Source organism: Triturus cristatus, chromosome 3_2, assembly GCF_964204655.1.
Source record: "Triturus cristatus chromosome 3_2, aTriCri1.1, whole genome shotgun sequence".
Taxonomy (NCBI): Eukaryota; Metazoa; Chordata; class Amphibia; order Caudata; family Salamandridae; genus Triturus; species Triturus cristatus.
This window is the reverse complement of record NC_140584.1, coordinates 319,298,820-319,314,448: the sequence shown is the minus strand read 5'-3', so window position 1 is coordinate 319,314,448 and position 15,629 is coordinate 319,298,820. Positions and strand designations below refer to the sequence as shown.

The following is a 15,629-nucleotide window of genomic DNA, read 5'->3' as shown; positions in this document are numbered from 1 at the left end:
TCTGCATTCAGTAAGCATATTGGATGGTATGACCTTCTATCTAGTGAATCTGTCTTTTGTAATTGTAAATTGTATTTATATAGTGTTTACTAACCCTGAAGATGAGTTAAAGCACTTTAGCCTAAGAAGCAGGGGTTTGGTCTAAATACATTAAGTACCTCTAGATAGAGATTTCTGATAGAATATCTTGGAGGCCATGAGCTTTATCGGATGTAATTTACAATATAGTACATGGGAATCTGTAATCCCGGTATAAACAGCAATCTCTGATTTCTTAATAATTGTGATGCACCCAGAAGCAGATTATAAAGAAAAGATGTCAGAAACTCGACTATTATAAGTTATTAAAGTTGAGTTCTGACGTCACAATGCCTGCTGCCAGAGCAAGAAGCCAAGGTGTAAGGCAGATCAGGTAATGTACTATAAGTGAAGCAGCTGTTTAAAGCAACACCAAACGGAACGTTGATTTTCTTTCTTCTGCTCTATTTTGATTGTTTAGAATGACAAGCAGAGAGAATATGTTTATATTGTGCACTTGTTAGATAGAGAAAAGCTAGAATCTTTCTGCATGTTTCTAAACATTCTGAGCTACTTCAGCTTTTTTTTAAATTGACTTGTATTGAACTGTTTCTAATATCTGTTTGCCACAAATATCTAACAGGTTTTTGATGCGTTTAATTTTGAACGTATGTTTTATTTTTATTCTTTACGTTTGCAAACATGCTCGCTCTCTCAAGGGAAAGAACTATGCACCAAGGTTTTAAAGGGTTTGTGGGAAAAGTGATGATGTGACTCTTTATTATATGGGATAAAGTATTTCCTGGTGCACATGATAAAAGATATTGCAAGTTACCTCGGAGTTCCATAGCCTTATAAAGGAATGGCTATGGAACTTCTCTGTGACTTGCAATAGCCTTAAAATGTACAGCAGGGGCTACTATATTCCTTATATAGCGGTTTCATCTTCTTCGGTAGAGAATTCAACCATTAGAACAGGGTTTTCCTTCTCATTTGTCAAGGGCAACTCTATTTTCTTAAGGTACTCAAAGATGTGGGTATATTATGTTTGGCTTTATTGTGATAAAGGATAAAATTATATTTCTGGAATACAGATAACTTTTCCTACTAATTCTAGGTAATTTTGCCGATCTACTGGCATAGATGATATTAGTATGTTCTGACTTTCTGCTCCTAAAGGTGAGCATCCTAACAGATATGTCCCCAATTTTGAACACCTGAGATTTACGTTGAAAAGCTTTTTTACTAGCTTTGATGGTATGCAGGGCTTTTACATGCCCTTAGTTTCTTTCTGGTTCTGTTTCCTTGGAAAATATGGCACTAATTGCCTTGTTTAATATTGAAACAGTACATTAGCCTATAGTAATACTCCACTGGGTTGTTTTCAACTAGCTTCTCCATGTGACTTACTGCATTTCAGTATTCTTCCTTTGGTTTTATTTTACTTTTCCACTTTTAGTCATCAACGCTGGGGATCCTAGTTCGAGTTGACAAATCCACCCAACCTGAAGTGATGACATCAGATGCTGGTAGGGTGTTGTCTATAAATACAACAAGTATTTAATTTGTAAAATAATTAGTGTCAGAGCCCAAAGTTTAGCTCAAAAACTCATGACCGGCACTACTGAATGCCGGTGTGCTGAATAGCAAGTCTATGTTATCTCGATTTCACCTCAGATCTCTTTAATCCACCACCAGACACTACCTGTCTTTTTTCATCCTTGTCGGTTCCTGCTTTCTCCTTTTGACACAGCTTTCTTTCTTCATTTTCTTCATTCCTTCCCCCTTTGTGTGTGTTTTCACTCTTTTGTCCTGGGTCAAAGTCTGATGAGGAAAAATAAGTGCTGGTCCACAAAAATGAGTGCCGTTGGGCCCTACCTGCAACCACCAGCTAAAATTAAGCACTGAATATAACATAAGACATCATCTAGGATGTGTTTTTCTACCGCACTTGTTGCTGTGGTAGTCTGTGTATCCTTAGGCGAACAGGCTGCCCAAGCCCACCTCTCACCACTCCTCAGACCTCTGATTTATATCAATTTTAACCTCTGAAGAAAAGTTTTCAAAATGTTCAATTAATTTTCCAAAATGCTACTACACAAATGCAACATTCTAAATTTCACAAATTTAAACTCGCTTTTACTTAGTTTCAATAACAAAGCAATGATGATTCTACAAATCTGACGACACAGCATGACGGTCCTAATGGCACATTCATCAGTTAAGCGGAAGCGTTGAAACTGAAGAATATAACTAAATAAAAACAAGCACTTTAAGTGATGCATAAAAACGTTAACAATTAATAGGTTGCCTTATATGATGTTTGGTCCCTCTATCAATATAATTTGCTTTATTTAGAAGTCAATCTATGATTTTCTTAGGCTGATCATGACGAAGAACATTTCGGTTTTAGTCATCTGCTTTTGAGTCATTTATTTCTCCGATTTTATTTGCAGGGTCGTCTCTGTGAAGAAAAAATAGGTATAGCAAAAATGCACATTACCGCTAATCTCAGGATTCAAGAAATCATCAGAGAAACATCTGAAATGAAGTTGGTCATGTATGTACACAACTTGTGAGCTACTATTTTTCAGAAATAAATTAAAGGTTACGATTTAAAGAGGACTATTTTAGTATATATTTTATTATATCACATCCGCTAAGCTGCATTTGAACAGGTTGCATACATTTGCTTCCCACTATTAAGGAAAAGTAGCTTTTTTACTTTGCTCAAATGCTGCTGTACTGGATTTTTAGAATGCCCTTCCTGGCGTCCTCTAATGTCACTTCCTATTTTAGACGTAGAAGGCAGGTCACATCAAGAAAGGACATGCTTCGAAAAAAGTAACAAATGAGGTAGATGAAAACAATTTTGGACTGGGAAACTTGGCAGGATTGTAAATATTAAAAGTATTTTTTTTGTAGAATTCAAATTTGTTTGTGTATTTGAGTTCTTTTCTTCTTCTTAAAATATTTTCACCTGAAGGCATTCCAGTAAGGGGTGATACCCTGCCGTTCTCCTGATATGAAATTTCCCTTTTCAACTTTTAAAGGTTGGCTAACTTTATGCATAAACTATATTCATACCCATAGTGAGTTTTTTCTTTGAGATTTAAATTCTCTCTTCAACGTCTTACCAAAAAGATAACATAAATCTCCCTACTCGTCCTCTTTTCAAATCGCTTACCGCTGACCTTTTACCGCATTAGCAGTTCCGGATTACCAAATAGGCAAAGTAAGCTTCGACCTATGGGTCCCACTCCTTTAACCGCATCGCTGCTCATGACGGAACCACTCCGTCATGAGCCACGGGCGCCGTGTGCTCATGACGGAGTGGTTCCGTCATGCTGCGGCCGTTGGCGGCCGCTCCGCCCACGCGGCGCTGATTCCCCGCCTGTGCGGGCGAACAGCGCGCCCGTGGCTCATGACGGAGTGGTTCCGTCACGAGCATGGCGGCGCCGCGCTGCCCCCAAACCCCCCTCAGCGCCGCGGCGAAGGGGTTAATAGGTTCCGCGACAACAGATCAAAATAATATTGATTTGATCTTGAAAGAAAATTACAATCAAGCTTTCTTACATTTTTCCCAAAGATAGAAAAAAATGAATCAACTCAAAGAAACGAAAACTTTACATTAAAGACTCTATAGAGAAAATACTGCATTAATGTAATGCACCCATTGAATATTTAAATTTTTGTTGGTTAATTAAAAAAACTAATTAAAATCTTTTTTGTTTAACAACATTAATAATTGTTAATGTTTCATTTTGTGTGATAAAATTGGTTTATTAAAATTGTTGGTTGGTAAATTTAAAAAACGTATTAGGAGATAATTCACGAGGGGGGGGCGAAATTTCGACAGCCTAGGGCCCTCCACAGGGTCTAATCCGGCACTGCGCACTAGAAATTATACATCCGCTCTATGGCAGTAATGAATACACTCTGGAGGACCATCCAGACGCAGGGGCGAAAACCTTAAATAACAATACCTCTGAGAGCAAACACTGACATCTTACACTACTTATTCGAGGCTGGGAGCATGGACAATATTTGCCGTACTCATTTGTTCACTGTAGCGTTCAGCAAATAAAACAAAATCAAGTTAATTCCCATTAAAACGAAATTTCCGAAACTGTCTACAGATTCATCACAAGATTGTAGATTTTCAGCTTTTCTATAGAAACCTAGGTGGATAAGGAGAAGCTGGAGGGACCTATGTTCAGTGAACAGAGGGGTGGTGGCTGTCCCCTGCGGAACCCCTCACGTAACACTATGACATTCATATGTACTATACCTTGACTGAAAACATATTCTACCATAGGGCCTAAGCTCAGCTGCAGCCACCAACCAAGCCCAGTTTAGATACCTTCCGCAGTGATACACCCTTCCAATTTATTTATTTATTTATTTGAGTATTTTGTAAAGCGCGCAGCGGCCCCAACGGGGCGTCCCGGCGCTGAGAACTCTGAAAAATAGAGGTCAGGGGTCAGAATTCCACTGTTTAAGAGGAGAATAGATGTGTTTTCAAGGATTTACGGAAGGCTGATTCTGACTGACAAGTGCGTAAGGCTAGTAGGAGCTTGTTCCAGCGCTGAGAGGTACAGACCTCAAAGGTTTTTCCACCTGCCCGAGAGCGTTTAAATCGGGGAGTTTCCAGGAAGTGGAGGGTATTGGATCGTAAAGTCCTGGAGTTGGCATAGGGTCGCAGAGTGTTTTTCAGGTGTGCCGATCCACTGCCTTTTGATGCTCGGTAGGCCAATGTCATGGCCTTGAACACACATCTTTTGGCTATGGGCAGCCAATGGAGTTTGCGGAGGTGTGGAGTGATATGGTGTCTAGCAGGAATGCTCTCCACCAGCCGGGCGGCGGCATTTTGGACCGTCTGAAGTTTATGGCAGAGGCCTGCTGTGATACCAAGGTAGAGGGCATTGGCATAATCGAGGTGTGAAATGATCAATGCCTGGATCACAGTTTTACGGCAGTCCGCCGGCAAGAAGTTAATGAGGCGTTTTATGGTGCGGATCTTAGCAAAGCAGGAGGATGCAACTGTTTGCACCTGATTGTTAAAGCTAAGTTGATTGTCCCAGAGAACTCCGAGATTTCTCACCGAATCTTTGGGGGTGGGGGCTAGGCTCAGGTCTTCTGGCCACCATATACTGGAGTCCAGAGGGGATGGTGTGTTGAAAAAGAGGATCTCTGTTTTTCCAGCATTGAGTCGGAGGGAATTAGCATCCATCCAGCTCGAAATGTCCCTAAGGCAGGATTTGAGTGGATCAAAAGCTGAGGCGGAGGGGGAGTCAAAGGTGAAAAGAAGCTGGATGTCATCAGCGTAGGAGGTAGATTTAATCCCCGTCTGTGCAATCAGCTTGGCCAGGGGGGTGAAATACACATTAAAAAGGAGCGGGCTTAGGGAAGAACCCTGAGGGACTCCCCATTTGAGTGGTCTGGCAGAAGAGGTGAATGGAGGAGTGAAGACCTGCTGTGTGCGGTCCGAAAGGTAAGATGAGAGCCATTTCAGAGCAGCGCCACCCAGCCCAAGGTCCTCCAGTCTTTCCAGCAGGATTTTATGAGAGACGGTGTCGAATGCTCCCGAGAGATCCAGCAGCACCAACACCGCCCTCGATCCTTGGTCAAGCGTCCACCTCACCGAGTCAGCCATTTCAATTAGGGCCGACTCGGTGCTGTGGCCCGACCTGAAACCGTGCTGGGAGTCATGGAGAAGCCCATTGGTTTCAATGTAATTCGACAACTGCGAGTGTACCAGTTTTTCCAGGATCTTGGCTGGAGCAGGCAGGAGAGAAATAGGCCTGTAGTTACTGGGGTTGTCTGGATCCAAGTTGGGTTTTTTAAGGATGGGGACTAAGGAGGCATGTTTCCATTTGGCAGGGAAACAGCCCGTTCTGAGGGAGTTATTCCAGATAGAGTTGAGGTGGGGGTTGAGGAGGGATGCAAGATTTTTATATTGCTTGGCAGGCCAAGGGTCTTTGGGTGAGCCTGATTTGCATTTGATAAGTTCAGCCATGGAATCTGTTTCTGATATGGATGCAAATTCGAGTAGGATAGGCTGCAGAAGCGGGGAAGTCACGAGTTCCTTTTGTCGCCCTTCTGTGTTAGGAATAGGGAAGGAAGAGTAGATGGCTTCGATTTTATCCTCAAAAAATTGTGAAAGTTTGTCGCAAAGCGACAGAGAGGCGGGCTGAGTACGGGTCAGCGCATTGGGGTTTGTAAAGGATCTTACTATATTAAAAATTTCCCTAGCGCCATTGCTGGCAAGTTTTATTCTGGAGGCTAGAAAATCTTGTTTGTGTTTTTCGATCATTCTCCGGTATTCTTTAAGGGCCGATTTATAAATGGTTTTGCTGTCCAAGGAGTAGTTTTGTCTCCAGAGGCGTTCGAGGGATTTACAGGAGGCCTTTTTCTGCCGGAGCTCATCTGAGTACCATGGTGCGGAGGGTGCCGCCCTGTAGGTTTTAGTGGGTTTAATGGGAGCCAGGGCGTCTATGGCCTGGCTAATCCATGCGTCCAGATGGTCAATCTGTGAGTCCGGATCGGACGATGGACGGGGTAGAGTGTTTTTTAAATATCCCAGGAGCGATTCAGGGGTGATACGACTCCAGTTTCTGCCTGATGATTTAGGGGTGATGGCTGGTCTGACATGACAGGGAATGTCGATTTCAAAAGGGATGAGGAAGTGGTCGGACCATATAACCGGGATAGGAGATGTGGCCCGGATAGATGGTAAGTTGGAGCAGATCAGATCGAGCGTGTGACCTGCTTTATGCATAGGTAGGGTAATTATTTGGACTAAATTGCATACTGCTAGCGTTGAAATGAAGTTGCTGCTGTGCAAGCAAGATTCATTATTAACGTGCAGATTGAAGTCTCCTAGTGCAGTAAAGTTAGCGTATCGTGTGCTAAGCTGAGTGAGATAGTCCGCCAGAGCGAGTAAGTGAGAGGTATTGGAATGTGGGGGACGGTAAATAAGGATTCCAGAACAGGAGGAGGATGGGGAGATTTGAACACTGAAGGGGAGGCCTTCAATACAGTCGATTGGGTCGTAAGGGGGGAGGGTAACCGTCCATTTGGATTTATGGATTAACGCAACACCACCCCCAGATTTACCATTGGGTCTGTTTGCACAGATGATGTTATAACCTTCCGGCAGTGCGAGGGCGATTGCAGGATTTGTGGTGTCATTCAACCATGTTTCGGTTAAAAATAGTAGGTCCCAGTCGTTGTCCCGTAGGGACTGCCAGATGTCGATAGCATGTTTACTCAAAGATCTGCAGTTGATTAAGGCGGCTGGGAGGGTCAGGGGGGATTGGGTTCCGCGCGAGGAGGCGGAGTTCAGGGCATGGGTCGTCCTGATAGTATGGCCTGGGACGGGCAGGGAGAAGTTGCAGGCAGTGCAAACAAAGGCTTTGCTCTGAGCGTCAGAGGAGGGAGAAGGGCAGGTCGTGCATTGGGGGTTTTTTAGAGCCAACAGCTCATTTCGAGTGTAAGTAGCGGTGGAATGGCTGGTTGGTCGGAGATAGAGGCCGGCCCCGGTCGCGTCCTGATCGCGGACGAGTGCAGACGAGCTTGCCTTAATCGTCGCGCCCGCTGCGCTCGTCCGCTGCGCTTCCGGTACATGCACATTATTGTGAGGATGTGAAGAGGGGGGGTGTGGCCTCGTAGTGGGCGTGGTCCAGTCAGGGCGTGGGTAATGGCGGTTTAGTGAGAGATCAGCGATTTTCAGCCTTTCCAGCGCTCGTTTTGCTGGAAGAAGGGGTGTCTGCACACAGCAATCGTGTGACAGGCAGGGTAAGTGCAGTTTTAAAAGTAGCTTTCTAATTACAATTTAAAATAAACAATGTGAAATACACGATCTTTCTATCTTCTCCCGGCTGTGCCTCAGGAGATTAGCAAGGTTCTCTGCGCACTAGCGATTCAGCGCGCTTTTTAAGAGCGAGGGGGCGTGGCCTCGTAGTGGGCGTGGTCCAGTCAGGGCGTGGGTAATGGCGGTTTAGTGAGAGATCAGCGATTTTCAGCCTTTCCAGCGCTCGTTTTGCTGGAAGAAGGGGTGTCTGCACACAGCAATCGTGTGACAGGCAGGGTAAGTGCAGTTTTAAAAGTAGCTTTCTAATTACAATTTAAAATAAACAATGTGAAATACACGATCTTTCTATCTTCTCCCGGCTGTGCCTCAGGAGATTAGCAAGGTTCCAATAGCATACATACTTCCAGAGGACCAGCATTTACCACAAACCCACCAAAGAACGAAGATGTTTCCAAAGGGACAGATTGACCCCCAATGCTTAGACCCTCCCAATAGATTTCACTCACTCCAGACACACACCAGAGCTGAAACCACACACACACACCAACTCCAGTGGTTAGAAAAATCTTACTGACTGATCGCAGGACTTGGACACCTCCACAAACCCATACCCGGGTTCTGCTAAGACCCACGGACACAACCCTGGACTTTAGAGCACCCCACAGACCAACACTTGTCCATAGAGAAATGCTGCAAATGCCTCTTTTTGGTTTGGACAGCTCCCATGAAGATCCCATCACAGGTCTCAGAACCCTTCACAGACTCTTCCCTGGCTTAAACAACACCAACAGCAATCCACTCAACACATGGCTTAAAACATTTAGCAACTAGAAACCCACTAAGGAGCTTAAACACCCACCACAAACATAACCATATACAATTTAGAAACCTCTAACACTTAAGGACCCATTTCAAGCCTCAGAGAGTCCCCAGAGACTCACACCAGAGCTAAGACCCTTTGACTAGTTTCAGAACCATCCTTTAATCTTAACAAAGCTCCACAATCGTAGATGCATCCTAAACGTTAGGTCTTTCCACAGACAGTACCACTCATTGATAACTTCCAAAGGCCACAGAATCACCCAAGGCTAAAACAGCTCCCACAGACCCACTGCAAATTCTATTCAGCATCTGACTGCTGGAATCATTTCAGGGCTTAGACAGATTTTTCAGATCCATTCTAGGGCGTAAACAATCCCACAGATCCACCCACAGCTTAAATCCTACTACACCCAGAGACCCAACTACAGCTGGCACAGATCGTACAGACCCTCACCTTTTGTAACTCCCATAAACCCACCCCTTTTTAAAAACATTTAACAACCAGAGACCAACCCAATGGTTTACCTCTTCCGTTACCTCTTCGTGTAATTCCTCTTCCTGGTCACTGCCAAAGGTCTGAAGCACTTTGGCTTTGTAAACTTTCCAGAATGCTTGACTCATGGCTGCTCAAGAGTGGAAACCACCTTCCACCAATAAACATCCACGTCTCTGAGAGAAAGGCAGCAATATCACAGATAGGTGGCTGCACACATCCACAGGCCACCGACTCACAATCTGCAAGCCTTGCAAATCCACAGGTCGAAGTGGGAAGTCTTGGACGATCACACAAGGCAGATTTACAAGCAGGAGAGAATCATTCACAAGCCACAGAATCACTAAAACAGTGCCTTGGACATTCGTGTAAGACAGTTACAAGCCGGAGGTCTTGCATACGCCGCAGTCGCAAGCAGGACCGTTCTCCTATGTGAGTGGCAAATCTGCTTGTTGCCGCAGTCAACGGGGAAGTTTGTCCTTATGGTAGGCCCTTTCATCCATGCGTAGTGATTTCAGATGATCCCACCATAGGGCATGCCACCATTAGGGTCCATGCACTGGAGAGGAACAAAAAGAATGTAGTTCCCCAGCTGTTGTAGCCCTATATGGAAGTCAGCTATACATTACTATTTGTTGTGGGAGTGGCCTGCTGATCTTTACAGTCTGTTGACGAGTTCAGCTGGTCTTTACAGTTTGTGGTGGAAACCAGTTGGTCTTTACACTCTGTTTGGGGATCAGCCAGTGTTTGCACTTTGTTGTTGAAATCACACTGTCTGAAAACCAAGTTGTAGGTCTCTTGTGGTGTCTCTTGTGGTGGTCAGCACGTATGAGCAGTCTGCTGTGGTGGTGAGCGAGTCCTCTTAAAATGTCTGCTTCTTATGGTCCCAGATGTTGGTTTGCCATTTGCATAAAGAGTAGCTGAGGTTTATCCGTCTTGTTTTAGGGGTAAGCGCTGGTCCACAGCTCTGCCACTTTTCTCTCTCTCCGTCCTGGAAGCTCCACTGCTTCCTCGTGAACAGCCACTGTCTTGACTGACAGCGAGGAACAGAGAGGCTTAGGTGTCCTGCACGCACCAGCTGCCCACATGGATCCAGTGACTTCATTAAAGTTTTAGGAGCATCTCCAGAACTAAGCTGCAGGTAACAGAATCCGGGCACACCCACAGAGCGCACAACCAGCCTGGTGTTCCAAGCATCAGATGTACGAGGCCGGCCATGTTTACTGGCTTTGTCTTGAGGCTGGAGTGCACATCACTCTCAGAAGGAATCCATCCCCTTGCCTTGCAGGATGTGTCTCTGGTGCACCCAAGCCAACTGTCTCGTGGTAATGTAGGTTGGCTTTTTGCCAGCATAAACTGTCGAGTTTGTTGATAGGCTGGCTGCCTCTGGCCCAATAAATTCCCTATCCCCATTTTTCCCAGATTAATTGAAGGTATGACCTGGGAGTGAGCGCAAGGCATTGAAGTTAATTAGGCAGTGCTTAATTTGCTCTGGTGGTTGCAGGTGGTGTGCAGCTTCACTCATTTTTGGACACCTGGACATATTTTTCATCATCAGATTTTGACCCAGAGCAAGACAGTCATAGGCAGGGAATGGCTAAAACGTGAGGAAGAGAAAGGTGCGAAAACAGTAACAAAAGAAAAAGAATGGATGAAAAAGAACCTTCACGAGTGAGATAAAGAGAGGAAGTGTAGGCTGGTGGAATAAAAAGAAATGAAAAGGAATCGGGACTAGGCGGCCTTGGTATTTGGAAGCTCCAATATTTGGCAGCACCGGATCCCGACTCCTAAGAACCTCTGCGCTAACTTTTTGCATATTATTAGTGTAATTAGGGGTAGAATGTGGTAGCACCTGCTACCCTTTATTTGCCCTTTGGCAAGACTTGCACTGACCTGCCGACCCTTGGTCTCAGGAGTCATGAATGCAGCAGCATGCACAGAAAGTAAAGAGGGAACCCAGCGACCTGTTAATTTCCTCAGTTTCACTTCCCCTGCCCTTTCAATAAAATCTATATGTAGCCACTGAGGGGGTTCGAAACCCCATAATACCATTCTTAGTTCAAGAATACGGGACGTCACTCCGCCTACCCCTGGACTTTTGGTCAATGAACACCTACGAGGTAGAAGTGTAGCTCCTACGCTATTTAGGAGCCTAGACTGCACCCCTGTAGCTGCAGTGTTTCTTTGGCAGCTCATGGGCCTCTGAATGTGTATAGTCTACCTGGGCTTTTTGGGGGTGGGGCCATGTGGGATGCAGCAGAGGAGGTATCTCCCCCCTCGAAGGATGTATCATGACCCAGAGGAGCCTTGTGGTGCTTCATCAGGTTTTGTCAAAGATCCGGGCGGGGAGGTTTAGAATCTACAGGTAACTCTGACTGAGACCAGGGTGGGGTCCAAATTCTAGCGCCTAGATCTGAGAGTCAAATACAGGGCCTGGGGGACACAGCGTCGCGCTAGAATTTCGGGCAGTCTGGCCCTGTCAAATAGGCCAGCTGGTACAGCTGGTAAAGGCCAATACCTGGTGGTTATTGGTCCTCTGGGCCGTGATAGGCCCGAAAAGACAGCTCAAACCTTCCCTTTCAAGCTGGTGATGTGGCAGTGCCAGACTGCCATGAATTCTAGTCCACCACTGGGGACAGATGCTAATGCCACAGTAGTGTCTCGCTCCCTTGGTTGTGAAATTCTTTGAGCAGGTAGTGAGCAGAGAACTGTAAACATACTTAACTATGACTCGTTTGGTTTTGAAATATGTGGCCTGTTGTGTTACACAATACGCAGTTTCTTTATTTTGGGGTAGAGGTATAACTATATCGAATCATTTCACTTAAATTTCGAGACATCCTTACTTCATCCATAACTGCTCATCCAAGGTACCCAGGCCGCTCTCAGTGAACTGTAGAAGGTCTCATCCTTGATGGGCATACACCAGTCACTGCCCTGCTACTCACACGTGCAGCTGTTAGCCCAGAGATAGAGTATACCCATGATGGGCCATACACCAGTCACTGCCCTGCTAGTCACACATGCAGCTGTTAGCCCAGAGATAGAGTATACCCATGATGGGCCATACACCAGTCACTGCCCTGCTAGTCACACATGCAGCTGTTAGCCCAGAGATAGAGTATAGCCATGATGGGCATACACCAGTCACTGCCCTGCTAGTCACACATGCAGCTGTTAGCCCAGAGATAGAGTATACCCATGATGGGCCATACACCAGTCACTGCCCTGCTAGTCACACATGCAGCTGTTAGCCCAGAGATAGAGTATAGCCATGATGGGCATACACCAGTCACTGCCCTGCTACTCACACGTGCAGCTGTTGGCCCAGAGATAGAGTATACCCATGATGGGCCATACACCAGTCACTGCCCTGCTAGTCACACATGCAGCTGTTAGCCCAGAGATAGAGTATAGCCATGATGGGCATACACCAGTCACTGCCCTGCTACTCACACGTGCAGCTGTTGGCCCAGAGATAGAGTATACCCATGATGGGCATACACCAGTCACTGCCCTGCTAGTCACACATGCAGCTGTTAGCCCAGAGATAGAGTATAGCCATGATGGGCATACACCAGTCACTGCCCTGCTAGTCACACATGCAGCTGTTAGCCCAGAGATAGAGTATACCCATGATGGGCCATACACCAGTCACTGCCCTGCTAGTCACACATGCAGCTGTTAGCCCAGAGATAGAGTATAGCCATGATGGGCATACACCAGTCACTGCCCTGCTACTCACACGTGCAGCTGTTGGCCCAGAGATAGAGTATACCCATGATGGGCCATACACCAGTCACTGCCCTGCTAGTCACACATGCAGCTGTTAGCCCAGAGATAGAGTATAGCCATGATGGGCATACACCAGTCACTGCCCTGCTAGTCACACATGCAGCTGTTGGCCCAGAGATAGAGTATACCCATGATGGGCCATACACCAGTCACTGCCCTGCTACTCACACATGCAGCTGTTAGCCCAGAGATAGAGTATACCCATGATGGGCCATACACCAGTCACTGCCCTGCTAGTCACACATGCAGCTGTTAGCCCAGAGATAGAGTATAGCCATGATGGGACATACACCAGTCACTGCCCTGCTAGTCACACATGCAGCTGTTAGCCCAGAGATAGAGTATACCCATGATGGGCCATACACCAGTCACTGCCCTGCTACTCACACGTGCAGCTGTTGGCCCAGAGATAGAGTATAGCCATGATGGGCATACACCAGTCACTGCCCTGCTACTCACACGTGCAGCTGTTGGCCCAGAGATAGAGTATACCCATGATGGGCCATACACCAGTCACTGCCCTGCTAGTCACACATGCAGCTGTTGGCCCAGAGATAGAGTATACCCATGATGGGCCATACACCAGTCACTGCCCTGCTAGTCACACGTGCAGCTGTTAGCCCAGAGATAGAGTATAGCCATGATGGGCATACACCAGTCACTGCCCTGCTACTCACACGTGCAGCTGTTGGCCCAGAGATAGAGTATACCCATGATGGGCCATACACCAGTCACTGCCCTGCTAGTCACACATGCAGCTGTTAGCCCAGAGATAGAGTATACCCATGATGGGCCATACACCAGTCACTGCCCTGCTACTCACACGTGCAGCTGTTAGCCCAGAGATAGACTATACCCATGATGGGCCATACACCAGTCACTGCCCTGCTACTCACACGTGCAGCTGTTAGCCCAGAGAGGAAATACACCGCCTGCCTCGCTGTTTATAATCCAGAACTGCTTCGGGTAGAAGGGATTGGTGGGTCATTCATTTTTCAAAGTCTAATGCAAGGATTATGGGCCCGCATTACTTTGCCAAATTTACAGAGTGAAAAACAGTAGCCAGTTAGGCTTAGCTCTTTAGCCTGGTGAATGCGGTCAAGAACTCTTAAAATCCCTCCTTCATTTCCGGAGTTACTCCATCTTAAATGCACAGGCTGCCTACTAGGAACAACAGTTGCATCTGCGTTTTAAGATAATGGTGCCATGCAAACTGCGGAAGAGGAACAGGAGAGGGCAAGCTTCCAAGAACCCTGCTCCTGCTGGGACAGGAACTCCAGCGGCGCCGCTGAAGATGGGATTGGCCCTAAACGACACTGGAGCAGCGTTGCGCCTTAAACTTCTACTTTTGGGTGCATATTGTGATCAAATCAGCAGGAGGGTGCCTGCAATTACATTTACAAGACTCTCTCAAACCACCAGGCGCCGCTTGCTTTGGTCTGGTACATTGAAACACATTCGCAGTATCTCGACCTGTCGTGTATGTGGGTAACTCTAGAAAGGATGTGTAAAAGAGAGCTAAGATGCATCTGGATGAAACATACCCCCTAGTACCTTTATCATGGCAAAGGGAGGCTGGGAAAAAGAGGCACATTTGTATGTAATGTCCCCATCTGGGTTGAGGCTGCTGTCTTCAATGTTCAGGCTGGGGAGGCTCCTTCATGCTGGGACGAGGCTGAAGTGGGTGTCTCGAGTCTCCAATCGGCTTCTGAGTGGGATACTTTATCAAAAGAATCAGAATTGCATTTTTGATTTTCTTTTTTGGTTTTGTCCTCAATTGCGGTACAAAGATAATGACTAAAACCAGTCTTTATCAGACAGAGTATTAAGAACGCTGCTAACACTTTTGTAGGGCGCACAGCTTAAGGATGTCTCTTTTGCAAGCAGCATGGGAAATCAAGTCCAATGGTGGTGAACTTCCCTTGACATCTTCGATGGCCCGAACTCTGCATTTTATGTCATGTAAAAGGTATCTAGTTTAGATTCCCTACACCCATGCTCTTCAGTTCTACTCCAATCCAGCATTTCACCTACAGACTACAGTGGCAGCAGGCCCACTGTGACAACACGTGCATGCCACATTTTCGAGTTATAATGTTAAACGCTACACTGCCCTCTGCCGCCCAGTCGACGCTACATACATATTCTCAATATAAATGGAACTCCTTGCTGCAGGGAAACGAGAGAATTAAAATGAGACCGTTTTGCATGTGCATGGTGTGTGCATTTCCCCTCCTCGTGCTCTGCATTATTAATTCAGGTGCCCGGCCTGTAATGGGATGCCGCGCGCACCCGGCTACTCCTTTGTTGTTCTCTGGTGGGTGCGCGGGGATACGAGGCAGGGAACGAAGGAGGTGCCTCCTGGTACGCTGCAGTTCTGGCTCCAGGACCAGTGAATTGCGCCCGTTTGCAAGCAGCACCTTTTAATTCACTTCTTGGTACTCAGGAATTGACCACTAGAGGTGAGAAAGGCAGGACTTTATTTATTCATTGCATGGTAGGGCCCTGGGAGGCCTCGTGATAGAATAAGCGAGAAGGGCATTCTTTTGCTCCCCTTTATTTGTTGAGGCGAGGTGCGCGTGTGGAATGAAGCGAAGGGCATGTGTCCTGCAGATTGGGGATAAGTGAAGCCCATTTGCACTCAGCACTTGTGGCTGCTCAGAAACTGCCTCAAGATGGCAGTGA

General features: G+C 46.2%; 1 protein-coding gene across 2 annotated transcripts in view; it reads right to left on the bottom strand.

Moving 5' to 3' along the window:
• C3_2H1orf232 (chromosome 3_2 C1orf232 homolog) overlaps window positions 1–10,185 on the bottom strand; it is a 35,705-nt gene extending 25,520 nt beyond the window's left edge. The window contains exon 1 of one of the 2 annotated variants that reach the window (XM_085646815.1): window positions 9,182–10,185. In XM_085646815.1, coding sequence (XP_085502941.1) covers window positions 9,182–9,277 — 96 coding nt within the window. In that variant the 5' untranslated portion in view covers window positions 9,278–10,185. The remainder of the gene's footprint in view (window positions 1–9,181) is intronic. The other variant, XM_085646816.1, reaches the window with a different exon arrangement.
• Between the last annotated feature and the right edge of the window lie 5,444 nt (window positions 10,186–15,629).